The 24,179-nt window shown below is 43.8% G+C and overlaps 1 protein-coding gene across 3 annotated transcripts; it reads right to left on the bottom strand.

The window, feature by feature from the left end:
* Positions 1 to 2,410: 2,410 nt before the first annotated feature.
* LOC105512777 (signal-regulatory protein beta-1) lies at positions 2,411 to 21,391 on the bottom strand. Of its 3 annotated transcripts, none has more exons than XM_011943378.1 (6): positions 21,209 to 21,391; positions 12,910 to 13,263; positions 9,843 to 10,160; positions 8,921 to 9,253; positions 3,884 to 3,998; positions 2,411 to 3,359 (listed from the first exon to the last, which is right to left on the bottom strand). In XM_011943378.1, the coding sequence occupies exons 1-5, from the start codon at positions 21,282 to 21,284 to the stop codon at positions 3,886 to 3,888; spliced, it is 1,194 nt and encodes a 397-aa protein (XP_011798768.1). In that variant the 5' UTR covers positions 21,285 to 21,391; the 3' UTR covers positions 2,411 to 3,359; positions 3,884 to 3,885. The 3 variants fall into 3 exon arrangements, with proteins under 3 accessions (XP_011798768.1, XP_011798769.1, XP_011798770.1); XM_011943379.1 differs by having other exon boundaries at positions 2,411 to 3,260; XM_011943380.1 differs by lacking the exons at positions 2,411 to 3,359; positions 8,921 to 9,253; positions 9,843 to 10,160 and having other exon boundaries at positions 3,886 to 3,998; positions 21,209 to 21,377.
* Positions 21,392 to 24,179: the final 2,788 nt, after the last annotated feature.

The following is a 24,179-nucleotide window of genomic DNA, read 5'->3' as shown; positions in this document are numbered from 1 at the left end:
AGATCCTCTGCCCTCAAGGATTTATGATGCAGTGTGACAACCTCGGCCAGTGTCTAGGGGAGGTGGGGGTACCATGGTGATGAGCTGAGGTCATGTGCTTAGCCCTAGAATCATGGGTGCTGAGGTCGTGTGCTCAGCACCAGGGTCAAGGTGCAGCCATGGCCTCTGGGGGAATCACTATGACTAGGGCAAGGTGCATCCTAATTAGAGCCTACATAGATGCTCATAGAAAAAGTGCTCCAAATCTTGCCTCATGCTGGGATAAGAGACAAGAAAATGCTCCCAAGTGGAAATCTAGAAGAACAGGTGAGATGGACTGAGAGGGAGAGGAGACATCACATAGAAATACACCTGTGTAGAGCAGGCTGCACACAACTGTGAGTCCTACGAGCAGAGGAGGTGGCAGGGCCTGTCCAGGCGAGCTGGGACACAGGGCTGGGGATATCTGTCTGAATGACTGTCATGAAGAGACCTCAGACTCTGTGCTCTGCAGGGGAGGAGAAGCCTCGCCTTGCCATCATGCCCCAGGAGGGAAGTTGCTGTGGGAGGAAGAGGCCATGAGACTGGGGCCATCCTCCATTGTGAAAGAGGAAGTGGACACAGTTGCCACTGCTGGGAAGTTGCTGACATCTGTGCTTGGGGTTCCCAGACCTGGGAGCCTTGGACAGTACTGGAGAGAGGTTGACTGCCACAGAGCCTGCTCTATATCCCAGAGACTCTCATCTCATGCCAGGGGTCCCATGACCCTTCCTAATTTGAGAGCTCAGACCTATAGGGTTCTGTAGCCAAGGATTGAGCTTGCAGCTTCAGAGACCATAATTCCAGGTGTGGCACATTTGAGGGCTTGTGGCTACGGAAGCCTTTGGGGATGGAACCAAATCTCCTGGGTGACCCCTACAAAAAGTCTCTCAAACCAGCATCAAGTAACAAGCTGAGCAAATCAAAAAACAGCAATTCCTCTTAGATCTGTCGGAGAAATGAGGTCACAGGGCAAAATTAGAGAGACAGACAGGGTGATATGGAGAATTACAACTTCCTGAATTGGAAACCTCCACGGGAATGAGTGCTGGGGTCAGAAAACCTGCACCCTGAATGGTGAATTGTTGTAAGTTCAGTGAGGGCCAGTCTGAGTTAAAAACTCAGGAGAACCCGGTCATGGGAGCTCCCACACTTCTGCGAATTTTACCCACAGCAGCTTGATTGGTCCTCACAGTGAGTATGAGAGAAATATTTAGTAGTGCTTCCCAAAGAGGAAGGGGAAAGGACACCATTTCAAAATATACCAGTGTTCTCATCATCTTATGCTTGTTCCACAGCAGAAATATACAAGAAGACAAGCACTGTTCCAACTATCCTTGCTATGTTTTACAAAGAAATAATAATTTAATCCTCAATGTTTCTAATCCTTTGAATTACCATGAACTAAATATTTTTCCCTTCTGTCTACATTTGCAACTGATGTATTATATTTTCTAATATTTTGATAAATATTATGAGGATCACAGAGGAGTCATTATTTTCCCCTTTGGATGTAGAGTTGCTTTCCAGGGTCTCAGTGTTTTCAGTCATTTTTATAATCTTGCACTGCCATGCAAAGTAAGGACTGCCCTGTATTTAGTATAATATATGTAATAATATAATACAGTGTTAGGGAGAAAAGTTAATCAGGTTAAGAGACATTGGAGTGCTAGGGTGGAGAGGAAAATGGATATTTTATGTAGGGTGGTTTACAGAAGTTACCTTTAATAAACTGAAGGACAGAAGAGAGTGAGCCATGCAGCTGTCGTGGGGAGGAAGCCGAGGAATGACAGGATTTGACTTTTCCAAAAAATAACTGATGCTGAAAAATGCAATCCAGCAGAAGCTCTGTAAGTGGTCCAGGAGGAGACGATGCTGGCTGGGACCATGCAGGAGTGGTAGAGGTGAGAGGTGTGCAGGTTATGGGTACAACTCCTTTGTGTGCCGGAGCAGGCTGGGACTGGCTCAGGAGAGCCAACTGTTAAATTTTCAGGAATTGTGTATTCTAGTTGTTAAAGTGTTAGAAGCTTGAAATGGGCCATGTTGGGAGTATTCACCCCACAGAAATTGACAAACACTACAATTCAGCCTTCTTTTTTCTTTCGAAGAGTCAATTGTCAAACACTTACCATCTCACCAGGGGACGTAAGCATTTTGAAGCAGTACTGAATATGAGGTATAAACAAAGAAGAAATCCAGAAGGACTCCACGGCTTTAGGACTGTCACAGTATTTTTACCATGAGCAACAGATCTGGGAAGGTTGCAGGATGATAGAAAAACTAGTGTTTCCATCACAGAGAGAGGAGGGAGAGCTGCTTTCTTTCTAGGTGTGAGGAGTAGCACACTGTCTTTGTCGATGTGTGTTGCTATAAAAGAATACCTGAGGCTGGGTAATTTATAAAGAAGAGGTTTATTTGGCTTTTGGTTCTGCAGACTGTACAAGAAGCATGGTACTTGCATCTGCTGCTGAGGAGGGCCTCAGAGTGCTTCTACTCACAGTGGACAGTGAAGTGGAGTTGGCATAACATGGGGAGAGAGGAAGAGAAAGAGAGAAGAGGGAGCTGCTAGGCACTTTCAAACAATCAGATCTTGTGGGTACTAATAGACCAAGATAGCACCAAGTCATTCATGATGAATCCATCCCCATGACCCAAACACCTCCCATCTGACCCCACCTCCCACGTAGGGGATGAAATTTCACATTGAGATTTGTAGGGGGAAAATATCCAAACTATATCATATCTTTAAACAAAGAGGAAGGAGAATCATTTTTTCTCCTTAAAACCAGGATGAGTGTTAATTTGTATTCAGCAGGCGATAGAGAATCTCAACAAGGCTGGGTAATTGAGTAGGCAGGAATCCAGAAGGTAGAATAACTCTTGAGAATCTGAACTGCAGTTTGTGGCTTATGGACAGTCCAAGACGATGGAGGAGAGGTGTCCTGATGGGTTTAGATTTGCCGTGTTTCCCACATCCTAGGGAGGTGTCATGAGTCACTCCCCAGAGCCCCATCCCATGGCCTCTGCTCAGGACCATGAATGAAGACTGCTCTGGAGAATCAAGGACTCTGCAAAGCAGCAACAGGAACCTGTGGGCAGGAAGATGTCCTGGGAGGGGAGGCATTTGGAGCTGAGTCTGGGGAAGCTTCTCACCAGCCCCTTCTCTCAGTCAGAGCCCTTCAAGGAAGGAAGGAGGCAGCAGAGACTGGGGGGTCCCATGAGGCAGGGGAGGAGGGAAGGAGCTGTGGATAACATGTCCATATTTAATCATCTGCTCATCATTTAAGAAACATTTCCTGGGAGCCTGTTATATTCCCGGTGCTGGTCTCCTTCTGGGATGCCTATTGCAAGTGGACAGGCAGCCCTGAGACAGGACTCTGCTGGCTCAGCCCTCTTCCTGAGTCCTGGTGTCCCTTCCCTCATTGCTTCCACTCAGGCATAAAGAGGGTCAGAATGGGTACAGCCCTAAGAGCTGCCCATCTGCGGTTTCTCAACATTACTTGACAGTGGGGATTCCTTTGGGCCCATGGAGTTCAGCATCAAATAATCTAGAGATGGCCTGCAAGGGACCACCCACTCAGTAGCCCCTGATTCAGGCTCCTCTTCTCATCTCCTCATAGGACCCCTGGGGTGCTGTAAAAACATTTGAACACCCTGGCTTATGCCTCCTCAAGCACCCACATACTTACTGGGGTTTGGGAGCCTCTTAGAAGGTTCCCTGAGCGTTCTGAGGATGTGGAGGGAGCTCTGTCACATTCTCTAAGCTCCACTGACCCTGATGCTGCATGATATGTGGGCTGGGCCCTCCTGCTGGCCCTGCCCTTTTGGGGCAGCCCTTGGTCAGGCCTCCATCCCCCACACTTACAGTCAGGCCTTCTGCTTCCAGTAGACATAGATGACAGAGACACCAACCACCAGCAGCACCTTGGGGCCCAGGAGGAGAGCTATGAGAAGTGGAGCAGTGGGAGCCAGTACTGGGCCTGGAAATCAGGAGACAGGAGAAGTTAGGAAGAGACTACCCAGGATGCCATCCCAGAGGACCCCACTTACCCCATCTGAGGCTACCTGGGACTGTCACTGCTCCAAATCTTTGGAAACTGCATCTTACCCTGGCTGCCTTAGCTGCAACATAAGGCAGAAGCCAGGGAAAGAGGTTCCTCATTCCCTTACCCTGTCCCAGGCTGCCAGGCTGTCCTCCTGGAGGGACAAAATGGATAGAATGTGTACTCACGTATTCATATGTGTGGCACCTGAGTCCCTCACTTGATCCTCACAAGCCTGTAGGGCAGAGTTTATTATTCCATTCTGATGGGGAGATTGAGGTTCAGAGAATTTAGGGAGGGTCACAAGGTTACTTGCATCCAAACTTACGGAAGCCCATCATTATGTCCCTTAGGATGATTCCTGAGACTGTGTCCTTTTGAACAAGACAAGTCCAATTTTGCAGGGTCATAGGAACAATTATGAAAAGGCAGGTAGGGGTCATGAGTATAACCGGGTACCCCCAGTTTGCTAAGAGGTAGTTTATTTTCTCTTTGTTTTCTTTCCTGTTTCCCCCTGCTCCCAGTTTCCTACTTAGCCCTTCAGAAATGCAAATATAACCTTTCACCTCCCCCTCACCAGATATTCCCTGCAGGGCAAGTTCTTCTGTGTGCTCCAAGACAGATCTCTCCTGGCAAGTTGGCACACCAAAGCATACCCACCACGGAAACTTCACCTCCAGGGGTAGCTTCCAGACTTTCATCCACCAAGAGGGCATATGGAAAGCATACCCCCTTGGCCACTTTTACAACTGACTTCTGCCCAGGATGGCGCCAACTCAACTGTCGGGTAGCTAAGTCACCAGGCACTAGCAGAGGGACCCCTGCCCTTGGTCCCATCCCCATTACCTTATGAAAGGGTCTGCTTTCTGCTCCAAAGGGGAAGTGGCACATTTAAAGGCAGGACACGACACTTTGTGCCCTTTCCCCAGCCTAGCCTTGGAATAAATTCACTTTTTTTTGTATCAGACCTCACTCTCCTTGATTGGATTCTACATGCAGCAAGCAACTAACATGCTTTTTGTTTATATGAGGATGGCTTCAAAGTGAAAGATTTGCAGGCTGCCCTGTTTAGCCCCAGCAGTGAGGGGGGACCCCATGTTTTTGAGAGCTGGGGAGGCCCTTGAGGGGCTGGGCCTAATATACTGTGTTGGATAGAGAACACCCTGGTAAGTCAAAGCATGACTCTCATGCTTGGAAGGGACTCAGACATCAAGCTCTCCTCGACCCCAGAGCGGGTGCCATCTAAAATCTCTCTGCTGGACAGACAGTCAGGTCTGGGGGAGCACACATTTGGATTCTTTGCATTTTTACAATGAGCATTTTTTTTGCTGTTAAAAGCAAACAAATGAAGTTATGTTTACTTCTGTTTTCATGTATGTTTTCTGGGAAATAAAATGGTGCTGATTGGTCCTTAAGGAAGGAATGGAGATCTCAGCATCTGTGGCTGGAATGTTGGAGGCCGGCAGTTCTCAGCTGGGTGGCTCTCTGGAACTTTGTCTCCCTTGAGGAGAGTTGCACTCTCCAAGTTCACTCCTCCTTCTATGGGGCAGCCCATAGAAAGATTGGCTGAATTGAAAATAGGAAGGCCACGCCGCTCTCCTCAATTAACACAACTCTAAGGGACTCTCTCAGCCCTTGGCTTCTTTGAAGAATCAGCTGGGTCTTTGTCCTGCCTGCACTGTGGCTCAGCATGTCCCTTTCCTACACTTCTGCCCTACTCCCTCAGGCATATTGACCCTGACAGCACTCTAACATGCTTCCTGAATTCCTGTATCCACCTCCAGTTGACCTCCTAGCAAAACTGACAGTGGAAATGGTCTGAAAAGGAGACTCTAAAATGTAAGTTTGGAAACTGACCGCTCATCAAGATTAGCTGGCAATGAGGACCTCAGGGCTGGTAGTGAGTGGAGCTGGGCTGGCCCTGGCTTGCAGCTATGGTGCAATTAATACAACTTTCGCTGGCAGTGAAGTAGGAAGGAAATTCCTTGGCATCAGCCATTTGAAACTGGATTGGGAAATGGTAGTTATGAGGACTAAGATGTTTGATGGCTGTTGCTGGGCATCAATTCTTTGGGGGAAAGATGATGAGAAGCTAAAGGTAACTTATCATGAATTAAGGCTCAGTGTGAAAACCAGAGGACTTCTTGGCAGCAGTGTAGATTGTTATCTCCTGGGGCCAGAGGGCAGAAAGAATAGAAGATTGGGCTCTGGATCATTTTAAGAGTAGCAGAACCACAGAGGTGGATGAATCTCAGCTTCAACAGGCTGCTGTGCTGGGCTAGGGCCCTGATGGGGAAGTTGCAGGACCCTGAGATGTGGGAGGGAACGTTTGGGTCAAAGAACTTTTGATCATCAGTCATATTCTGGGTTTCTGGGGATAGTTGCAGCAGCATAACTAATTATCTCTATAACTAACCTCCCCAAACCAAAAGAAAAAGCAAAAAAGGAAAAGTAAGTTTTGCACAAACCTGGCTCTGAGTATTACTTGAACAAAGAATGCCAAACTGCAAAATGACTGTGGGTCAAAAGAGAACCTTCACCACACCCTAGTGCACAATCTCACTAGGCTGCCACGCTGCTGGTGCAACACATCACAAAAGGCATCTTGCATGTTGTGTGCCAGCCTAGTCAACCTAACATGCATTTCCAGCCATAGCACTTGAGCAAGGATGCTACATCCAGCACACTGAAAGCACCCAAAAATGGCAGCCCTGGTCGGAGCTCCACTGAGTGGATGGAAGCCTAAAAAGCAAATTCCGCTTCAGACAGATGGTGCAGATTCATCTCTTCCCACTCCTCCTCGAGAAGCAAGACTAAGAACTCTGGAAATATGAGGAGCAGGCATAGGAGAACTTCCAAGGTGAAAAAGGAAGGCAGACTAGTTAGGGACCTGAGGACTGAGGAACAGCCCTGAGGCCAGGTACCTGGGACCCATCCCCTCAGTATGAGCTCCCAGCCATAGAACATGACCAAAAAAAAAAGACACAGAAAAGAGAAAACGTCTCTATTCAATAAAATAAATCCCCACTTCAAGAAACTACAAGAAGTAGAGCAAAATAAACCCGAAACAAGCCAGAGATAAGAATTAATAAAAAGAGAAGGGAGCAGAAAATTAATGAAATTAAAATATAAAAAAATACAAAAACCAACTGAAGCAGCTGATCCTTTGAAAGGATCAATAAAATGGGAAAAATTATAGCAAGGTTGATGAATAAGAAAAAAGAAATGGCACATTTTAAATATCAGGATGAAACGAGGGCTATCACTACAGACCCTGCAGACATCAAAAGGATCATAAGAGATATTATAAACAACTCTACACACAGAAATATGATGACATAGATAAAATGGACCAAAAACTCTTTGGAAAGCACAAGTTGCCAGATCTCACCCAATATGAAATGAATAATGTGAATAGCCCTAAACTATTGAGGAAAGTGAATTCATAATTTCAAAGTACCCCAAAATATTCTTGAGGTACAGATACTTCATAGAAAAATACTACCAAACATTTAAAGATAAATTAAAACCAAATTTGGTGCACAGAAAAATGGTTACAAAAGAAATTTGAGGAAATTTGAATGTATGCTACATTTTAGGTGATGTGAGAGAATTATTTTAACAATTTTATGAAATTTAATGGTATAAAAATTTCACATTTTATTAAGTTCATAATATTGTTTTTGTAAAAAATGTCCTCAATTATCAGATCACCCAGTTGTGGACTCCTCTTGCAACTACATGGGCACACATAACTGGGTGAGCAGTGGACGCGACTATGCACCTTCCATACATCTCTGATTATAGGGGACATTGTTGTCCTCCACTTCCTGTCTCCACTCTTCCAGGAGGCAGGGACATGGACAAATGAGCGACCCAGCATTGACCCAGTAGATAAAGCCAATGCCATAGAGTATGTGGGAAGGAACCTGGGCCTTCTAAAAGTCTTCTGGAATAGAGACCCCTCCTGGTATTATATGAGAGGGAAATAAGATCTATTTTGGTCGTAGATGGGGGAACACTGGCCAAATTCACATCCTTGGGACATTTTATGTCCCAGCAGAAAGGGAACATTTATCAAACTAGCATAAATTTGCATTATAGGCTGGTAGTGACCCTGTCCTCAGGACCTCAGACTTACCTTGATTAGTTTGGACCAGTCATCTGGTCTAATGCCTTGATCTAATTGTCTTCAACAATATCCCCTATTGCTTCCCAAGTCCTGGTTTCCCCTTCTGTAAAACTCCAGACTCACTGGATGGTTGAAGCAGGAAAGGAGATCATAGATGAACAGAAATTTGCACATAATAAATCTGCAGAGAGCTGTTGTGATTGTTATTAGTCAAATATCATCATCAGGACCCAAACGAGGCCCATGCTTTTACCACTTATGGTCACCTGGGGGCTTTGTCCGGGCTTAGACTCCACATGTCTTTCTGAAATTCATACAGCAGATGCGGGAGTCTGCTGGGGGCAGGTCACAGATATGAATGGAAAAGTTTAGGAAGGAACAGACAAGGCAGAAGTCACAAGGAGTAGGAAGGAGACAGGGTGGCTGATGAGAAACGGGAACGTAATAACTGTCAGGGGTGAAAAGCAAGATGCAGAATGCGACAAACACATGATCCCTTTGCCTCCTTTCTTCCTCATTCAGTATACATTTATGTCAAAAAGTCTGTCAGGTTGTACCTCAAACTCTTAATAGTGATGACTCTTGGAGGGTGAGGTTTGGAAGAATGATGCTGACTTTAAAATTCTACTTTATATTTATAGGCTTCTAGCTTATTTTATGACAAACATAAATATTAATTTTAACATCAAAGAAAAAGATAAAATTTAAAAATTTGAAGTAACCTTACCAGAAGTGGTATCTGAGCACTGTTCTTTCTGGTGGGCTGAGACCTCCAGGGTATGGCTTTTGCTGACCGCTGGCTGCCCATCATGTTCCACCTGGCAGGTGAGCACCACACCATCCCTGTGGGCACAGGTGTTCACCAGGAGCCAGCTCATCCAGTTGTAGGTACCATCCTTGTTTTCTATGAGGGTCGAAGCTGTTTCTGTCCGGGACACATTTCCATTCTCCAACCAGGTCAGCAGTAGTCTCTGGGGGTAGAACTTCCTCACTTGGCAGGTGACGTTCGCCTGGTTCTCTGCCCTCATGGGCTGTTGAAAAACTTCCAAGGTGGGTCGAACTGAAACAGCACAGGGCAGAAGCTCTGACACTGTGGCACAGACAGATCACAGGGAGGGCTCCATAATGTAGCTCCCACCACCACGATGAGGGCATCACCAGGACAGTGCTAGGCAGGCAGCATGTGCTGAGACATTGAGGGTGCTCTTTGCATATGAGTGAAATTACTAAGCACAGTGCCTGGCACACAGCAGGTGCTGAAGGACTGGTAGCTCCTACTAGGCTAAGAATGAGTGATACCTACAAGCACAATCCCTTGCATGCAGTTGGAAGGTAAGAACTGTAGCAAAATCAGTGAAATCACCAAGCACATAGGGATTTGGCTCCCAGTAGGTGCTCACTAATTGTAGTTGCTCTTGGTGAAATAAATGAAACTCTCTAGCTACAGAGCTTGGCACGTGATTGCTGGTCCCCTGACAGCTGCCATTTAAATGATGGTAAGTGACCGGCACACCTAGGTGCATGGCAGGTGGGCAGCATCGTCAGGGATTAGATTCCGGGCCATTCAAGATCTAGAGCAGTAGCCTGTGGAGAGGGGAGTGGACTTGGCAGCCAGAAGTGGGCTTAGGCTGGGTTTGAGGGTCCTCTACCTCGGATGGCCTCAGACAAGTTGGCAGTCCCACGAAGAGGGTCCCCCTGCAATGTGACGTGGGCCACCTCACAGATGACTTGAGAGTGAACGTCCCCGCGGGTCAGCATCACCCTGGCTGTGCTGCGGATGCTGTAGGGCACGCTCTCTCCTGCGGGGTCCACGTTGGTCTGGAAGTCTGAGAGCTCCTTCCCATTTTTGAACCATTTCAGGGTGATGTCTTTGGGGGAGAAGCCGTGGGACTCGCAGGTGAAGCTCACTGTGTGCCCAGGTGTGGCCCTCACTGTGGGGCCCGATACCACGGGGGCAGAGGGTTTGGCTGCAAAAGGAGCATCGATAAACAGGAGACATGACTGAGATGACAATCACTAACGATAAGCGTGTGACATGTTAAGGATGTTCATGGACATTAATTTTTAATCTTTCTAATAATGTTGGGAGGGCAGTCTCCTTATTCTCCTTTTACAGCTCAGGCCACAACAGCTCTGAGAGGTGAGAACCAGCCCATGGTCAGACAGTGAGTAGGGGCAGGTCCCAGAGGGAAGTCCAGGCCTGAGTTCACAGTCCTCTCCACACAGGGTGACTTCCACCAATCTTGGCATAGGAACAAAATTACTGACTGGTCTCCCTCCATGTTAATAACTGGTCCTAGTCGGCCTCCCCCGGAGAGCTCACCAACCTCTGAGAGGGCATTTATAGAGCCAATGCTGGGAAAAATGGCAAAGTGGCACCACCGTGAGAGCTGCAACCAGGCTGCTCAGCTCAGGAGACAGGTGGCCTGGCACACCCAGTTCCTCATCTGCAAAATAGGAGGACAGCATTTCTACTTCCTGGGATGTAGCCAGGATTAAATGGGGCAATGGAAGCAGTTTTGCTTTGGATCAAACACAGAAGATGCTTCTCAAAAATAAACACAAATCTATCTTTAACCCAGACTTTACAGATACACAGAGGTCTCTCTTTAGGTATTTGTGAATTATCCCATATTTTTATTCTTTTCACCAATAATTCAGTCTGTTTTGCTTTTGATAGTTTTTGCTGTATAACTGAATAATGCAAGTGTTTGGAAAGAGAAAGTTAGAGCATTACTCCACACTTTAAAAAGTAAAGCTGAGTACATGCTGCAGAGACAGGGGCTGTAAGTCTGTCTGGTGGGGATGAACCTTGGCTCCCCAGCCTGCTCACCACTCAGGTCTCCTCTCTGAGCCTCAGTGTCTTCATCTTTAAAGGAGGCAACAAATAGCTCCTCCCCCATAGCACTGGTTTTAAGGAGACTCTGGCACAACTGCTGGTCTCTGGCCTCCCTCTGCCTCCCTCCTGTCTCATCAAGAGAATCATTTAGGCCAGCAGCATGGCTAAGAGGGGTGAGTACCCTTCTAGGAGTTAGCTAGTCTGAGTCACACCTGAGCCACTGGCTGTGATTGCCTGGGCTGGGGAGGCACCACCTGGAAACTTCCGTGCCTTTGCCTGTGATACCTGCACAATCAGAATAAAGCCACCTTCCCCACCTATGTTCAAGGGTTGTGGGGAGCCCTGATTGCTACATCATCTAGGAGGGAAATTAGGCAATATTCTCAAATATGAAAACACACATATTCTCTGGCCTAGGAAAGTCATGTCCAGTTGGAATTTCCCATCTGAAGAGGGTGACACATGTATAAGGTCATCCACTGAAGGATTGCTCTAGTAGCTCAAAGTTGGGAATAAATTACATATCCATTGACAGAAGACTGTAAAATAAAATTTGATATTTCCATTAATTGGAGTATTCTGCAGCTTTAAACAATGGAGCAAGCCTTTATGTCCTGATATGGAATCTCCATATGGAAAGATAGGGTGTACGTTTGGGAGAAGTTTTCCAATCACCAACAGACTTTAGTGTCTGCATGTGAGGTGCATTGTGAACCTGTGGGAAACTGATGAAAAGAGAAATGCTGGCTCTCTGACCTGTGGTTCTGTTTGAGGAGCTTTTATTGAGCACCTATGATGCACCCGGCTCTTCTATGGAGACAGCATCCAACACTTGGGAAGGAAGGAGACTGCCTCAATTCAGACATGAGCTCTGGCTCCAATTCTGTCAGTAGTTGACCCTGTGACCATGGACAAGGCCCCCGTCATGTCTTGGCTTCAGTCCCCCATCTGTAAAGGGGGTTGGGCTGGATGGTCTGAAGTTCCTTCCTGTGCTGACGTTCCAGAATTCAAGAGTGAGGACGAGGCTCTTGAGCCTCTAGCAGGAAACCCCAAATGAGCCTTGTTGCTGCCTTATATGGGGAGCCCCTAAGTCACCCAGTTGTGGGACCTCTTTCCTGAGGTGAGGGACATTCTGAGATGACGCAGCTCTGCTCGGAGCCCATGGTGACTGTGTGACTCAGTCCCCGAATCCCACAAGGGTTTCCCAAATGGACCCACAGCAAATGCTAAACTTATTGGCATCTCCTCCCACCAGGCCATCAGATTTAACAGTGAATATACCTTCCAGGAATCTTCCCCGTGGGGTGTTTCTGAAGATTAAATAAAGAAAAACATGATTTACACTCTCCATGCCCTGGATGGAGTTCTCTTCATTAGAAGGGAAGAGAATGAAAACTTGGTGGGGAAGAGCTTTGGGCTGTTTCATTCACTGCTGTTTGCACAGCATCCAGGGCAGAGCCTGGTGCACAGTGGGGTCTCAGTGAGTGCCTGCTGCATAAAGAAGAGACTGGGCCACCCTGAGGGGGTAGTCTTCTCTGGAGGCAGAAGGCAAGGTCCAGACCTGTGCCTGGGCAAGTCACTCAAATTGTCGGTTCCCTCGTCTGTGAAACCAAAGGGCTGGGTCAGACTGGAAAGACAAGAGCTGTAGAGCCACAGACTGGGGATGCCGTCTTTTCCATCATTTACAAGCCATGGAGCCTCGAGCGACTACCATGACATCTCCAAGCCTCAACTCATGTGATCCGGAGAAGGGGTGACATCAGGTCATGAAAATGAGCACCAACCACCACACCTGATTGTTGCTCTAAGAATGGATAATGTAATTATTGACTTACTGTCACACACCAGGGGACGAAGGAGGCCTGCGCTGTACTCACCACGCACAGACAGCTCAGTGCCTGCTCCAGACTTCAACTCCACGTCGGGGCTCCCTTTCCGGAACTTCACACAGTAGTAGGTGCCGGCATCTGCTGGGGTGATGTCGCTGATGCGGATGGAAAAGTCCATGTTGTTTCTCTTTGTGGGGTCTGAAACAATTGTTACCCGGGGGAAGTGGCCTTCTTTCTGATTGTAGATTAATTCCCGGCCTGGTCCAGCTCCTCTGAACCACTGGATGGGCCCCACAGGGATCAGGGAGGTCACAGTGCAGTTCAGAGTGGCCGACTCTCCAGCTGCGACTGACACGAACTTCTTAGGCTGAATCACCTGCAGCTGCTCCTCACCCAACACTCCTAAAAAGGAGCACAAAGCAGTCATTTTTTCATCCTTACATGATCCTCTGTGTTTCCTCAAGTGTTTATTAATGACTTTCATTGACTGCGTACACACAAAGAGCAGGCCTTGAGCTCAGCACACTCTGTATATTATCTCATTTAACCCTCACAACAAGCCTGTAACATATGACTGTATTACATGTAAAGACATGGGAGCACAGAGGTTCAATTTCAAGGTAGCACTTTGGCTTGAGGACCTGAGTGGAGCTCCTGAGCCCTCCTGGAAGTGTCATGCCTTGGCAGATGTATGATCCTCCACTCTCTGGCCACATGGAGTGTTGTACTTTCTGGACCATTGCATTGATTCTACAAGGCCATAAGACTTCTTTAGACCACTGAGTTGTGAGCAGAAGTGATGGGTATAATTTGTGGGCTGTATATTCAACTGCAAAAGCACCTATGGATTAACCTCTGCCTTCCACAGAGACCCAGGAGACTCTGACAGTGTTTGTTTGCTCCATCAGCCTGAATGCATGAATGACCATAGTGTGCAGAAGCCTCACCCACACTGAACATTCAGCTTAAAATGTAAACACAACAATGTTTTAAGCCCCTAGGGATTGCTCACTCATAGCTTAATCAGATTACATTAATTTCCGAATGCTGATGTGACAAATTACCAAAATTTAGGGTCATAAAACAAAAGAAATTTATCATACTATAGTTGCAGAGGTCAGGAGTCCAAAATAATGTTACTGTAGTACAACCAAGGAGTAATGACGAAAGAAAAATACGCAATGGTAGACAATAAAACAGTGGTGACTAGGGGTGAAATTGGGGAAGGTGATGGGGAGATGTAGGTCAGAAAATACAAATTGGAGATGGTTGATAAAGAAGTCCAGAGAATGAAGGTGCAATATGAGGCCTCCAATTAAAAATGTTGTGTTGAATTCAGTATTTTTGTTAAAAGCATATTTTATGTGCTCTTGACATACACACATGTGCAGGGTAATTATAGGAGATGCTGGGTGTCTCCAATTGCTTCACTAAATACATGCACATGAAAGCATCATGTTTTATGCTTTACATATGCGCAATTTTTAAAAAAGTTGTCAGTAAAGCTATGTGTCTTCTGGAGGCTCTGTTTTTTGCCTTTCCAAATTCTAGAGGCTGCCCATGTTCCTTTTTTGCAGTTACATCTTCCCATCACTCTAACCTCTTGCTTGCATCCTCACATGTCCTTCTCTAGGAATTAATCTCCTTCCTCCTTCTTGTAAGGACCTTTCTTACATATGGTGTCTGCCCTGATGCTAGACTCAGATGTTAAAACCACTGTCTTCAAAATGTTTGAAATGGTTTTGGGCACGGTGACTCATGCCTATAATCCAGCACTTCGGGAGGCAGAGGTGGGCCGAGCACCTGAGGTTGGGAGTTCGAGACCAGCCTGTCCAACATGGAGAAACCCTCGTTTCTATGAAATACAAAATTAGTCAGGCGTGGTGATGCATGCCTGTAATCCCTACTTGGGAAGCTGAGGCCAGATAATTGCTTGAACCTGGGAGGCGGAGGTTGAGGTGAGCCGAGATCACGCCATTGAAGTGGTAAAGGAAACAATGGATAAAAAACTAAAACCACAGGATTATACATGCATTAACAAAATAATATCAAGAAATAAAAATTATAAAACAAATCAAATGGAAACTTAGGATTTGAAAGTACAATAAATACAGTTCACTAGAGATTTCCCCAACAGGTGTGAGCTGGTAGAAAAAAATCAGAAAACTGAAAGATGGGATAATTGAAATTATTGAGACTGAAGTATGGATGAAAAAAGGAATAAAATAAAGAGAATAGAATCTAAGGGAATTGCGGGACATAATCAAATGAATCAAAATAACATTATTAGAGTCCCAGGAGGAATAAAAAGGGAAGAGAGAAAGGAGCAGAAGATTATTTGAAGACATATTGGCCAAAATGTTTGCAAACTTGATAAAACTCTTAAATCTAGAAATTAAGATGCTGAGGAAATGCAAATTTAACTCAAGGACAAGCCCAAAGATCCACAATAATACATATCATATTCCAACTCTTGAAAAACCAAAGACAAAGAGAGAATTCTGAAAACAGCAAGAGAGAAGTGATTTCTTATATACAAGGAACCCTCAATAAGATTTATCAACTGAGTTCTTTTCAGAAGCATTGCAGGCCAGAAGACAGTGGGATGATATGTTTAAAATGCTGAAAGTGGGAAAAACCTGTCAACCACAAATTCTATACCTAGGAAGACAAGTGTTCTTCAAACATGAGGGAGAAATTCAGATATTCTTAGATAAGCAAAAGCAAAGAGAGTCCATTACCACTAAACCTTACCTACAAAAAATGCTAAAGGGAGTGCTTCAGGTGGAAATAAAAGGATGCTACATGGCAACTAAAAGTTGTATAAAGAAATAAAGGTGTCCAGTTATGTGTACATTTTAAAATATCATATTTTCCTGATGCCTCAACATCCCACAAACAAGCTGTGAGCACTCTAAACACATGATGAGGTAACCAGTGTGACAGTGCTGGTCCCTGCCACAATTCCTCTTCTTGTCCTCCTCTGCTGTGACCTAGTGACACTGAAACACTCTAGTAAAACCCATCGTGCTTTTTCTTTGTGTCCTCCATCATGACTCCCAGTAAAGCAATTGCTTCCCATCTCTCTTCTTCTGCTTGATTGAGGCTACTCCCTGGAACTCCACCCATATGGCTTCCTGTGTGGCATGCCCCACCCCCTCTAGGACCTGTGAATAGAATAAATCATTCCATTTCATATACCTCTCTACAAGAACTTTTCATGGCCATGTTAGAGTGATTCTTTAAGACTCAACCAGCAAGACTTACTATACCATTTTCAACACTAACGGCAATGAGGATAGAATCATTCTAAATTGGGGTGGAAAGTTTCCGGGAGAAGCCCTGTGACTGTTCATGCCTTACTGATTTGCTACTTTGATTGGCTACTTTAATTTAAGAAGGCTTTTTACCCTGATGGCTTTCCTGTGCTGTGCTATGTACAGCTTTGTGTTGCCTTTTAGAGTGCGACCAAGACTCTATCCTACCTATTCCAATATCGATAATGACATCCACGTTTCTTCAAGGGCATGGGATGATATAAATTGATAACAACCTCTTCAAAGGAGATTCAAGTGATACACATATTAACGACACATAATCCAGCATCTCTAAGTTGTTTTGGGGTGCCAGTGGCAACATATTCTTCTTTACAAATTTTACTTATAAATTAAAAGCAACAACCACTCCTGTTTGTGTCTTCAAATGATCAACCTAAAAGTAGAGATTTTGGCAATGTCTTTCATGCCTCTTGAAGTCTCTAAACCACTCATGATTTTCCCCAGGGCCTTTGAGGCAAATATAATGTCCCTCTCAGCCTTTGCTATACTCCATTACAACAACAAATTTCTGGTTATCTATTGGGCTCTCCTGGCTTAGAGTCCAGATCTGAGGAGCATACTCTCCTGTTGTAATTATTAACCATAAATTGTCCCAAAGCCATGCTCTGCTTATCTGAAATGGAGCTCATTAGAATCTAAACTTCCATGAAAACACAAAATTAAGATCGCTGCCAGGTAGAGCTGCACACCTTTCTGTTACCAGTTGGCATTATTATTACTGGATTTGTTGATGCAATAATCCTCAACCAAATACTAGCTGAGTTCAACAGCATAATAGAAGGAATATATACAATGAGCAAGTGGTATTTATTCCTGGAATACAAGAATGTTTCAATATACAAATGACAAATGACGTAGTACACCATATTTATAGAAGAAAGAGAAGAAACACATGATTATCTCATTTGATGCAAAACAGCATTTGACAAATGTGGACATCTTTTCCAGACAAAAACATCAATAATAGGAATATATGAAAACTTCTCTAAGGTAAATAAAGTTATATACACATACCTTATTTTATTTTCACTCATGACTGACTAATTTACTATTTTATTTACCTATTTATCATGTATATTACTGTCATTACTATGACATTATTGGAAAAAGAAATCAGTAAGATAATCTCATTCATAATTACTATCAACAAAGCTAAAATAGCGAGAAACAAATTTAACGAAGGACATGAAAGAACTCACACAAAAAAACTGTGAAACCCTGATGAAAAATAAATAGAAGACAAATAATGGAAAGATATTCATGCTTATGGATTAGATAATTACTTTTGTTAAAAGTGTACGTACTACCCAGAGAGATCTACAGATTCAATTCATTATTAGTAAAATTTTAATGACGTTTTCCTCAGAAACGGATAAAACAATCCTCAAGTTCACATTAGTCATAGAAAATTGTGACTAGAAAAGGCAATCTTGAGCAAAAAGACCGGAGGCATCACACTGCCTGATTTCAAAATTGACTACCATGCCATAGTAATCAAAACAGCATGGCACTGGCATAAAAATAGACACATAAACCAACGGATCAGACCAGGGAGCCCAGAAATAAACTCACACATTTACACTCAATTGACTTTTGATGAAAATGTCAAGAAGACACAATGGGGAAGGTCAGTCTCTTCAAAAAGTGGTGTTGGGAAACCTGGATATCCATGTGTAGAGGAATGAATTAGACCTTTGTCTCATATGACATACAAAAATCAACTCAAAATGTATTAAAGTCTTAAATGTAAGATCTGAAACTGTTAAAGTACTAGAAGAAAAGTGCCATGACACTGGTGTGGGCAATGAATTTTCGGATATGAATCCCAAAGTACAGGCAACAACAACAAAAAAATAGACAAATGGCAAATTACAAATGAACAAATTATAACAAACTAAAAAGCTTATACACAGCCAAGGAAACAATCAACAGAGTGAAAAGACAGCCAGCAGAATGGAAGAAGGTATTTGATAGCCATACATCTGATGAAAAGTCAATATACAAAATATGTAAGAAGTGAAACAACTCAATATTAAGAAAATAATCCAACTAAAACATGGGCCAAAGATCTTAAGAGCCATTTCTCAAAAGAATAAACTAAAATGACCAGCAGGCCTGTAAAAATACTCAACCTTACTATTCATCTGATAAATGCAAATTAAAACCACAGTAAGCTAGCATCTCATACTTATTAGAATGGCTATTATTAAAAAGATGATAACAAGTTTTGGAGAGGATGTGGAGCAAAGGAGATTCTTGCATGTAGTTAGTGGGAATGTAATTTAGTAGAGCCATTAGCGAAAACAGGGTGGAGGCTCCTCAAATAATTAAAAATAGAACTATCATATGATCTGGCAATCTCACCACTGGGCATATATCCAAAGGAAATGACATCAACATGTCACAGAGATGTCTGCACTCCCATGTCCATTGCAGCATTATTTATAATAACCAGGATATTGACTCAACCTAGGTGTCCATCAGTAGATAAATGGAGAAAGAAAATGTGGTATATACACAATGGAATTCTAATCAGCCTGACCAAAGAAGGAAATCCTGTCATTTCCAACAACATAAATGATCCTGGAAGATGTTATGCTGAGTACAATAAGCCAGGCACAGAAAGACAAATATTGCATAATGCCACTCATATGTAGAATTTTAAAATGTTGAACTCATAGAAGTAGAGAGTAGAATAGTGATTATCAGGCACTAGGCAGGGGGTGCATTTTGGGAGATATTGGTCAAAGGATACAAAATTTCAGTTTAGTTAGGAGAAATTAGTTCCGCAATTTTGTACAATATGGCGTCTTGAGTTCATAACAAGATTTGTATTCTCAAAAATTGTTGAGAGCAGATTTTAAGAGATCTCACCACAAAAATGACATATATACAAGGTAGTTCATACGTTAATTACCTCAAATTAGTCATTCTGAAATGTACACATATTTCATTAATATGATATACATGATAAGTATATATAGTTTTCTCGAGTAAAAATAAAATATTTTATTAAAAATTTCATTGACATTAGCAACTTGGAGAAACAATGATAAAAAATGAAATCTCCTATGTGTGCCTGTACACTTACTTATATGCACACATGCATATACATATGTATACACACACATATATACACACATTTGCAAATATATATACACACATACATATATATACATATGTATAAACACACATATAGATACAAACATTCACAAATATATATCAAAGTGTGACCTATTGTGATAGTATATAAGTTTGTTTTGTGTGTTAAATAAAATTACAACACACGTTAAAATCTCAGGAAAATATTTGGCCCATAGAAAGCATCCAACATGTTATTAACAAACTTAAAAGTACATACATCACAATTGTAACTCTGGTTGTTGCTAAATAGTGTGGTAGGCAATAATTAATTCTACGTTTACTTCCCTGCATTTTCTAATATTTCTGCTAGTAGCATAACATGACTAAAAGAATGAACTCTGGAGCCGGTCGACCTGGACTTGAATTCCAGCTGCTCCACTGACTGAGGTAGAAGACAATGAATGGAGAAGTTCTTCCCTCTCCTTGACTCCTTGTTTGCAAGTAGGGAATAATAGTTGTAGCTTTCACACAGGGATGTTGTGAGGATTAGTGGAGATAAAACAGGCAAAATGCTAGTAACTGTGTCTACATGGTAGGAAGAGCTCAATTGTTAAACTCTTACTGCTATCATTTGTGTACAGTGTACGTGTGAGAAAAATAATTTGAAAAGTGAGACCCCTGCCCTCTAGGGCCTGTGAGATGACATCACAGCAGGGCCCAGTGGGAAACTGAGAGGCTGCTGTGCTCAGCCCTCTGGTTCTGGGGTCGGCTCCATGGCCTGAGAAGGGATCAGGACAGGTAACTTGCCTGGATGCAGTAAGCAGGGCTCTCCCAGGCTGCACAAGGAAAGGGCCTCCAATTCTGCCTGCCTTGGGGAAGGGGAAATAAATTATCCATGGGAAAGTTAAGAGAACCAAGGAGGTTGTAGTACCTGTTATGGGCTGAATGTGTTCCCCGAAATGCACGTGTTGAAGCTCTAATCCCCAGCACCTCTGAATGTTACAGTTTGGGAGACAGGGTCTTTAAGAGGGAATTTAGTTAAATGAGGTCATTGGGGTGGGTCTTAATCCAACATGACTGATATTCTCAAAAGAAGAGGAGATGAGGACACAGACACATACACAGTAAGATCATATGTTAAGACACAGAGAGAAAATGGCCCTCTACAATCCAATGAGAGAGACCTCAGTAGAAACTAACCCTGCTGACACCTTGATATTGGACTACAGCCTCCCTAACTACAAGGAAGTAAATGTCTGTAGTTTTAGCTGCCCAGCAGGCAGGTCTTTGTCATGGAAGCCCTAGGAAAGGAATATAGGACCCAGTAAGCAGCAAATGTGGAACTTCTTAAAGAGGGAGAGGTCACAGAGAAATGGGTGGTAAGAATCAGGTCACAGGGGAGGGAGGAGCATGGGGGAACAGAGGACAAAGTAAGGAGCACTCTTAGGTAGAACCATGGCTGAACATTCCCAGGACACACTGCACCACTGGCCATCTCAAGTGAGCACCATTACAGACTTCACCTCCTCACAGTGGTGAAGAGAGAGGGCTGGGCTTGGAGCCACATAACCCTGTTAGGGTGCCTCTGAGCTCAGTCTGTGGCCTTGGGAATGTTGCTGGACCCTAGAGCCTCAGCACTGGTAAGGATTTAAATAATGATTCTTCTCTGCTTTGTCAACTGAAATATCAAAATGTAAGTAATTGTTGTAGTGGTGGTTGAATCGTCCTGTGGTTCAATGGCTCTGGTAGCCAGCTGCAGATCCACAGAGAAAGTGCTCAGCCCCCTGATTTTCTGCTCTCAATCAAGGCCTAATCCTTGGCCTTTCTTGGCAGCACTTGTCATTGTCTGGAATCCCTGGAAGTCCAGGGGCAGGCCATGGCTCAATGGGCAGGGAAAAAGGACTTTAATCCAAAGTAATGCTCACCTGTGAGTGCCCCCAGCAGTAGCGTCATCAGCAGGAAAGGACCAGGAAGGTGGGGCCAGGAGGCTGGGATGGGCATTCTGGAGACCTTAGGAACCTGCTCTGTCCAAACTTCTGTACTGGGAAGATCGCAGACTTGCCTCTGAGGAGAGAAGACAAGCCTTGCCTCCCTCGGTTCAAGAGGAAGTGGCTGTGATGGAGTGTGGCAGTAACCTGCTTCTGGGTTGTGAAATAGATAAAAGGCACAGCAAGCAGCTACGATGCAAGCAGTTACTCACACTCCATTTCAGGAGAATCAGACAGGCTTAGCAGAGATAATACCTCCTTCCCACTTGGGGTCTGACTTCCTTCCACATGGCTCCTCATCCCATCTTTATGTCTTCTTGATGATTTGCCATTTGGTACTCTTCAGCCAAGAAGGACCTGTGGTTATGAAATCTTTCCTAAACTCTCCATCTCAAGACCCCAGGATGTGGTTGGCTTGTGATCTCACTCTGCACCAGCCTCAACCACATGCTACTCATTTGGAGAGAGGAGGAGGGATCACAGGACCTGCTCAGTGTTGGAGAGGAATCAGGTCTGCTCTTGAAATGGTTCCCTATTCCAAACTTTTATCAATATAACTGGCAAAACTTTGCCCAAGTTTAGTTTCATGTGGACCTTAGCACTTTCATATGCCTGCACCCGGAAGAAGGAATTACTTCCTGACTTCTTCCAGGAAAGGAAGTGGGCTTAGGGTAATAAGGATCTGTTTTGTGGGGTGAGATGGGGATTATGGGTTATGGAGAGGGTATAGGCTTATTATGGGGGAGAATATGGAGGGCAGATTCCTGGGGCAGTCACATCAATTTCAATACTCTTTGCTCTGGCCGGGCGTGGTGGCTCAAGCCTGTAATCCCAGCACTTTGGGAGGCCGAGACAGGCGGATCACGAGGTCAGGAGATCGAGACCATCCTGGTTAACACGGTGAAACCCCGTCTCTACCAAAAAAAATACAAAAATCTAGCCGGGCGAGGTGGCGGGCGCCTGTAGTCCCAGCTACTCAGGAGGCTGAGGCAGGAGAATGGCGGGAACCTGGGAGGCGGAGCTTGCAGTGAGCTGAGATCCGGCCACTGCACTCCAGCTTGCGTGATAGAGCGAGACTCCGTCTCAACAAAAAAAAAAAAAAAAAAAAAAATACTCTTTGTACACAGAACACCTATTCCATTCATCATTATGTTCAGATGGGAACTGAGGAGGGTGGGAGAATAAATATCCTGACTAAGGGTGTGCTAAGGAGTTGGTGAAGTTACTGGGCCTTCCTAGGTTCAGTTTTGCCTTCTAACCTTGGGATAATAAGTCTCACTGCCATGTTTTAGTGGACTTCAAAGGAGGTAATGACTATACATGCCTGAGACTCAGTAGGTCATTATTGATACTCACGGTGCCAGGTGAAGAGAGGAACTCAAAATATTGCTTTTATATGGATTCCTACTGCATGCTGAGTTTCCCACCAGTGGCCTTCTCCCAGCTTCCCAGGACTTCTGGGACCCAGCTTATATGGTGTACTTGGACTACCCCTGCCACTCTGAGATCAATTGCTCCCTCTGGATGCTCTTCACCCTGCTTCTTGTCCATCTGTAGATGAATTCCTTTTCTTACAATCTCCAGCTGTTTGACTTTCAACAAGACACTTGACTTCTCTAAGCCCTAATTTAAATATGTGTACATGTATGTTATAATATGCACCTTGTAGTGATATGGTAAGAGTAATATAAACCATACACAAGGCCTGATTCATATTTAATTGTAACCAAAAAATTGTGGCTGTAATTATATTTGTGTACAGGAAGAGTTCACTGTTTTCCTGATATGCTTGTGCTTTAGAAAAATTACCTTGTTAGGAGAAATGGTTTCTCCTCCTTCATCTATGACTGAGAAAGACTTGTCTGGAAATCTCTCTTTCCCAGGCTGGGTTTATGGTCCTTCACCTATCACGAGTAACTGTCAAATGAAAATTTAAACGTCATTACATTTCCATCCAAATTTCTTTTTCAATGTGGCAGATGCGGAGAGGGTGAAATCATCACCTCCTGTTCCACACCCACAGAAGTGAATATAAAAATAATAAAATCATGGTAATCGATGTCAAATTACACTTTAAAACAAGAAACTAGTCTCTATATGACATGAAGAGTAGTAGCAGCTACTGTTTATTGCAGATGTCCTGTGCTCCAGTTACTGTAATAAGCATTTCATGTCAGTTACCTCATTAATTCCTCACTCTGACCCCATGAGATTAGCACTACCATTAACTTTCTTTTACCGGTGAGGAAACTTGAGGCACATAGGCAATAATAAATTTGCTCAACATCACCCAGCTTTTAGAATTAGAACACAGGTTGTCATACTCCATGGCCTTCACTGTTAATGGTTGTACTATGACACCTCTCATAAGAAGGGAGAGACATCTCTCAGGAAGGAAGCAGAGAAGAAGCCATGATCTCAATTAGGAGCAGCCTCCACAGCAATGTTGGGATAGGTGCCATGTTCCACAAAGTGCTGACAACACATGATCACTCAGGGTATTATTCCTGGAAAGATGACAGTGAAAGGAGTAATCACTAAACAAGTGGTCAAGAGTGGCATCATGAAAGATAAATGATAAATTCAAGAACAATAACTCAAAAACAAAAACAGCAATGAGACTAATAGCTCAGAAAATAATATGTAGAGGTTTTTAACATTAGCATATTTAGTAACCATATAGAGATAACAAAAGGAATGTAAATTCATAAAACAACATCAGTCATGTATGAAACAAGAATAGGTAGGCATGAAGTAACAACAGGTATCTGAGAAAAGTAACAAAACAGAGAATTTTGAAAAAATATAATTAGTGCTAAGTTGTTTAAAAAATAAATAGGTTGATGAATTAATCCATTCTTGCTATAATTATTATAATAAAATACCTGAGACTGGATAATTGATAAAG

This window comes from Colobus angolensis, unplaced genomic scaffold (genome assembly GCF_000951035.1).
Source record: "Colobus angolensis palliatus isolate OR3802 unplaced genomic scaffold, Cang.pa_1.0 Scaffold219, whole genome shotgun sequence".
In the NCBI taxonomy this organism is placed as follows: Eukaryota; Metazoa; Chordata; class Mammalia; order Primates; family Cercopithecidae; genus Colobus; species Colobus angolensis.
The sequence above is the reverse complement of the archived record's forward strand: the minus strand, read 5'-3'. Positions and strand labels throughout refer to the sequence as shown.

What these genes read in the sequence shown, in the direction of transcription:
- LOC105512777 (XM_011943378.1), bottom strand. Translation starts at nt 21,284, where the DNA reads ATGCCCATCCCAGCCTCCTGGCCCCACCTTCCTGGTCCTTTCCTGCTG. An exon ending in CTTGTCTGAGGCCATCCGAG is followed by an intron (nt 9,254 to 9,842) that starts GTAGAGGACCCT and finishes GTGCTGTTTCAG; the next exon opens with TTCGACCCACCTTGGAAGTT. An exon ending in GTGCTCAGATACCACTTCTG is followed by an intron (nt 3,999 to 8,920) that starts GTAAGGTTACTT and finishes CCTGATTTCCAG; the next exon opens with GCCCAGTACTGGCTCCCACT.